This window comes from Acyrthosiphon pisum, chromosome X (assembly GCF_005508785.2).
Source record: "Acyrthosiphon pisum isolate AL4f chromosome X, pea_aphid_22Mar2018_4r6ur, whole genome shotgun sequence".
In the NCBI taxonomy this organism is placed as follows: Eukaryota; Metazoa; Arthropoda; class Insecta; order Hemiptera; family Aphididae; genus Acyrthosiphon; species Acyrthosiphon pisum.
The window spans coordinates 41,096,654-41,100,466 of NC_042493.1; the positions used below are offsets into that span (position 1 = coordinate 41,096,654).

The 3,813-nt window shown below is 36.4% G+C and overlaps 1 protein-coding gene across 1 annotated transcript in view; it reads right to left on the reverse strand.

The window, feature by feature from the left end:
* Positions 1-2,529, reverse strand: part of LOC107882354 — a 2,940-nt gene extending 411 nt beyond the window's left edge. Inside the window, exon 1 of the mRNA XM_016800593.2 lies at positions 823-2,529. Coding sequence (XP_016656082.2) covers positions 823-2,503 — 1,681 coding nt within the window. The 5' untranslated portion in view covers positions 2,504-2,529. The remainder of the gene's footprint in view (positions 1-822) is intronic.
* Between the last annotated feature and the right edge of the window lie 1,284 nt (positions 2,530-3,813).

Here is a 3,813-nt window from a genome sequence, read left to right on the forward strand (position 1 = left end):
CTGACCCACACTTCCCGTTATATGCCTACATTACCTATTATAAATTATACTAGATGTATAATATCTACATGATTAATATCATATTATAGCTGTGGGTATTAATACTGAATTACATTAATGTGTGATTAGCTATAACAAATTGTTGTTTTCGCCTTTGGCCTACGTTTCCTGTTATTTAGGCTTACTTTATATTCCGTATTAATACCTACATTACTACAAATAAATTATACTGTATGTATAATTTATTTATTCTATATTATTTTATTTAAAACAATATTATAGCTTTTGGGTTTACTACAATTAGTACACAGTGGTACCTACATGCTATTGATAGATTTTTATTATAGGTATCACATTGAATATTATTGCCATAGCATATAACAATTATTAGCATATAACAATATTTTATGCATGTGTTATTTTTAGCAGTGTGTTTAGTGTTATTTTACTCACTGTTTTTTAGGTTTTTAGGGTAGTTGTGTACTTTTATATTATATACTTTACATTTAATGTGTTGTTTAGGTATTTTTTTTTTTTTTTTTTATTACTTTAGAGCCTCAACAACTAAGGTTATTAGCTTACATATTTTAAAATATTACTTATATATACAGGTACAATTTACAATACATTTTACAATATTACAATAAAATTATTCTTGGTATGTGTAATTAAAGTAGGGGAATATCTAGGAAAACATATGAAATTATATGAGATTATAAAGTTTAGTTATTTTTAGGAAAGTTAGAATATTAATAGAATTTTCATAATCCGGTCCAAGTGCTTCGTAGAGGTGTTCTGGAATGTTTAAGGAGGTTCTGGTATCTGTAAAATTTCGGCAGTGTAGAAGGACGTGTTTGATAGTTAGAGCTTCTCCGCAGGTTGTGCATTGGGCGGGATCGTCGTGTCTCATGAGAAAGCTGTGTGTAAGCCACGTGTGCCCGATTCTGAGTCTATTAATTATGACTTCGTGGCGTCTCTTGGAAGTGTGTGTTGGCCAAGGGTTTATGGAAGGTTTGATTTCGTTTAACTTTGTATGTGATGATGTCCATCGATGTTGCCACTGTTGCAACGTCAGGGACTGTATTGCTCCCTTGATATCTCCCAGAGAACAAATTTGCACTAAGGAAGCTTCAGGGGAGGTTATAGCTCTTTTAGCGTAGGTGTCTGCTGTTTCGTTGCCATGGATTCCGGTGTGGCTAGGAATCCATAGCAGCATTACGTCTTGGTTGTTGTGATTTAGAAGAGCAATTCGATTTTGAATCATACTGGATATGGCGTTTGGTTGGTTTATGTTGCAGATGCTGTTTATAGTACTAAGAGAGTCGCTTAATATGATCGCTTTATCTATATTGAGTTGTTGAATTGTTTCAAGTGCGTGGTAGATCGCATATGCTTCTGCTGTGTAGATTGAGCAGAAATCGGGGAATTTGATCATTTTGGATGTGTTGTTGAAGTATACCGATGCCCCTACCCCTATTTCGGTTTTGGATCCGTCGGTGTAAAACTTGGTGTAATCCTGGTAGTCTTCGAGTAAAGAAAGTGTCAGATTTCTAAAAGTATAGTCCATGGTCTCACTTTTGATGTGTTGAGAAAGATCAGTATTGAAGTGTAGTTCCATTAACCAAGGAGGAGTGGTAGCATGCTCATGTTTGAATATTCCTGAACAATTGAACTCGAAGTTGTTGAGTTTTATTGAGTTTTCTAAGTTTGAGGTAATGTTGTTTTGTATTCTTCTAGCTTCTTGAAGTGCAAAGTTTTGCATTCTCCTTAGGTCAAGAGGAAGTGTGTTTGCTATATTGAGAATGCTTGAAATCGGACTAGAACGGAATGCACCTGTGGCAAGTCTTAGACCCGAGTTGTGAATAGTCTCTATCATTTTGAGTGCAGATTGTTTGGCGTCGATGTAGAGGAAAGCACCATATTCCAATTTGGACAGAATGAGAGATTTATATATTTGTTTGAGAGTAGTTCCGTTTGCTCTCCACGTAGTGTGAGCTAATAATTTGATGATGTTCAATTTTATTAAAGTTGCTTTTCTAATTTCTTTCAAGTGGGCCTGCCATGTGTTCTTGTTGTCAAAGGTAATTCCGAGGATCTTAATGGTTTTGGTGTATGGTATTGGAGTGTTGTTTAAATGTACTTCTAAATTGTTGTATTTTCTGAACCTGGTAAAGAGGGAGCAGCGAGATTTTGTGGCAGAGAACGTAAAACCGGTTTTGGAAGACCATTCTAATAATGAGTCAATTGTATCCTGTAGAGCTGGTTGGATAGAATTTGGGTTTTTTCCTCTGCAAAGGATGTTTAGATCGTCTGCGAAAAGTGTAGATTGCACTGGAAATTTAATGTTCTCACATATATCGTTTATAGCGATAAGGAATAGGGTGACTGATATAGTAGACCCTTGGGGGACACCGTTTTGTTGACTAAAGGAAGGGGATAGATAATTGTGGATTTTCACTTGGAATGATCTATCCGATAAGAAGTCCTTTATGAAATTAAACATTCTGCCATTACATAGGATGTTACGAAGTTTTTCCAGTATGCCGGGTCTCCAGGTAGTATCATAGGCTTTGGCTATATCTAGTGCAACTAGCCCTAGAACTTGTTTGTTTTTGAATGATTTTTGAATGTTGTCCTGGATGTCCTGCAGAGAATTGTATGTGCTTCTGTGTTTTCGAAAGCCATTTTGTTGAGTGATAAGATAATTTATTTTTTCTAGAAACCAACGCAATCTAATATCGATGATTTTTTTCAAGCAGTTTGCACATGGTATTTAATAATGAGATAGGTCTGTAACTGTTTAATTTGAATTTGTCGTTGCCGGGTTTGAGAATAGGAACCACTAATGAATGTTTCCAGGTTTTGGGAAGCCTGCCACAGTTCCAGATTTTGTTATAGATGTGAAGAATGTAGATGAGTGCTGAAAGAGGCAAATTGTGTAAGAATATATAAGGGATGTCGTCGGGACCCGGGGAGAGACTGGAGCATTTTCTCAGTGCCCAATTCAGTTCCTTAAGAGAGAACGGAAGGTTTAGGTGTACCTGGTCTTGTGAAGCAGGATCAATTTCGGAAATATGCAGACTGTTTCTGTTTTGGATGTTGTTAGTCAGAAAGGTCTTGTCGTAATTGTCATCGGAGCAGTTTGTTTGGAAAGAAATTCCGAGGTGATTTGCCACATCAATAGGATTCGTGTGTATCGTGTTGTCGATGATTAAGTGGGTGTGTTTTTCTCTTCTTTGTCCACACATGGATCTAACTTTGCTCCAGATTATACTAGAGTCGATTCTGGGTGTAATGCTTGAAGTGAAGGATTTCCAAGACTTCTCTTTGCTACTTTTTACCAGATATTTGGTCTTCGCCCTTAATTGTTTCAGTATGATGTGATCTTCAGTTTTTCCTGAGTTTTGGAAGGTTTTTAGTGCTTTATTTTTATTTTTGATTATTTCTTTTATCTCAGGGTTCCACCAGGGGATATTGGGTTTTGCTGTTGAGCTTTTGGTTTTGCCTATTGATAGGTTGGCAGCATTAATTATTGTTTCAGTTATATGAGTGACATCGGAATCAATTGGGGCAGTCCCTTGGAGGAAGGTTTGTAGATAAATTAGTTTCAATTAGTTGTGTGAAGAGACTCCAGTTGGGGTTTTTGACTTTCCATTTGGGAGGGTTTTTACAGGGGGATGTTTTGTGTGTTAGTAGTTCCATTTTTATAGGAATGTGGTCACTGTCGTATATCTCAGCTAAGGTTGTCCATGAGATTCGCTGAGCTAGTGATGGACTTGAAAGAGATAGATCAATAGTTGAAAAATGGCCGTT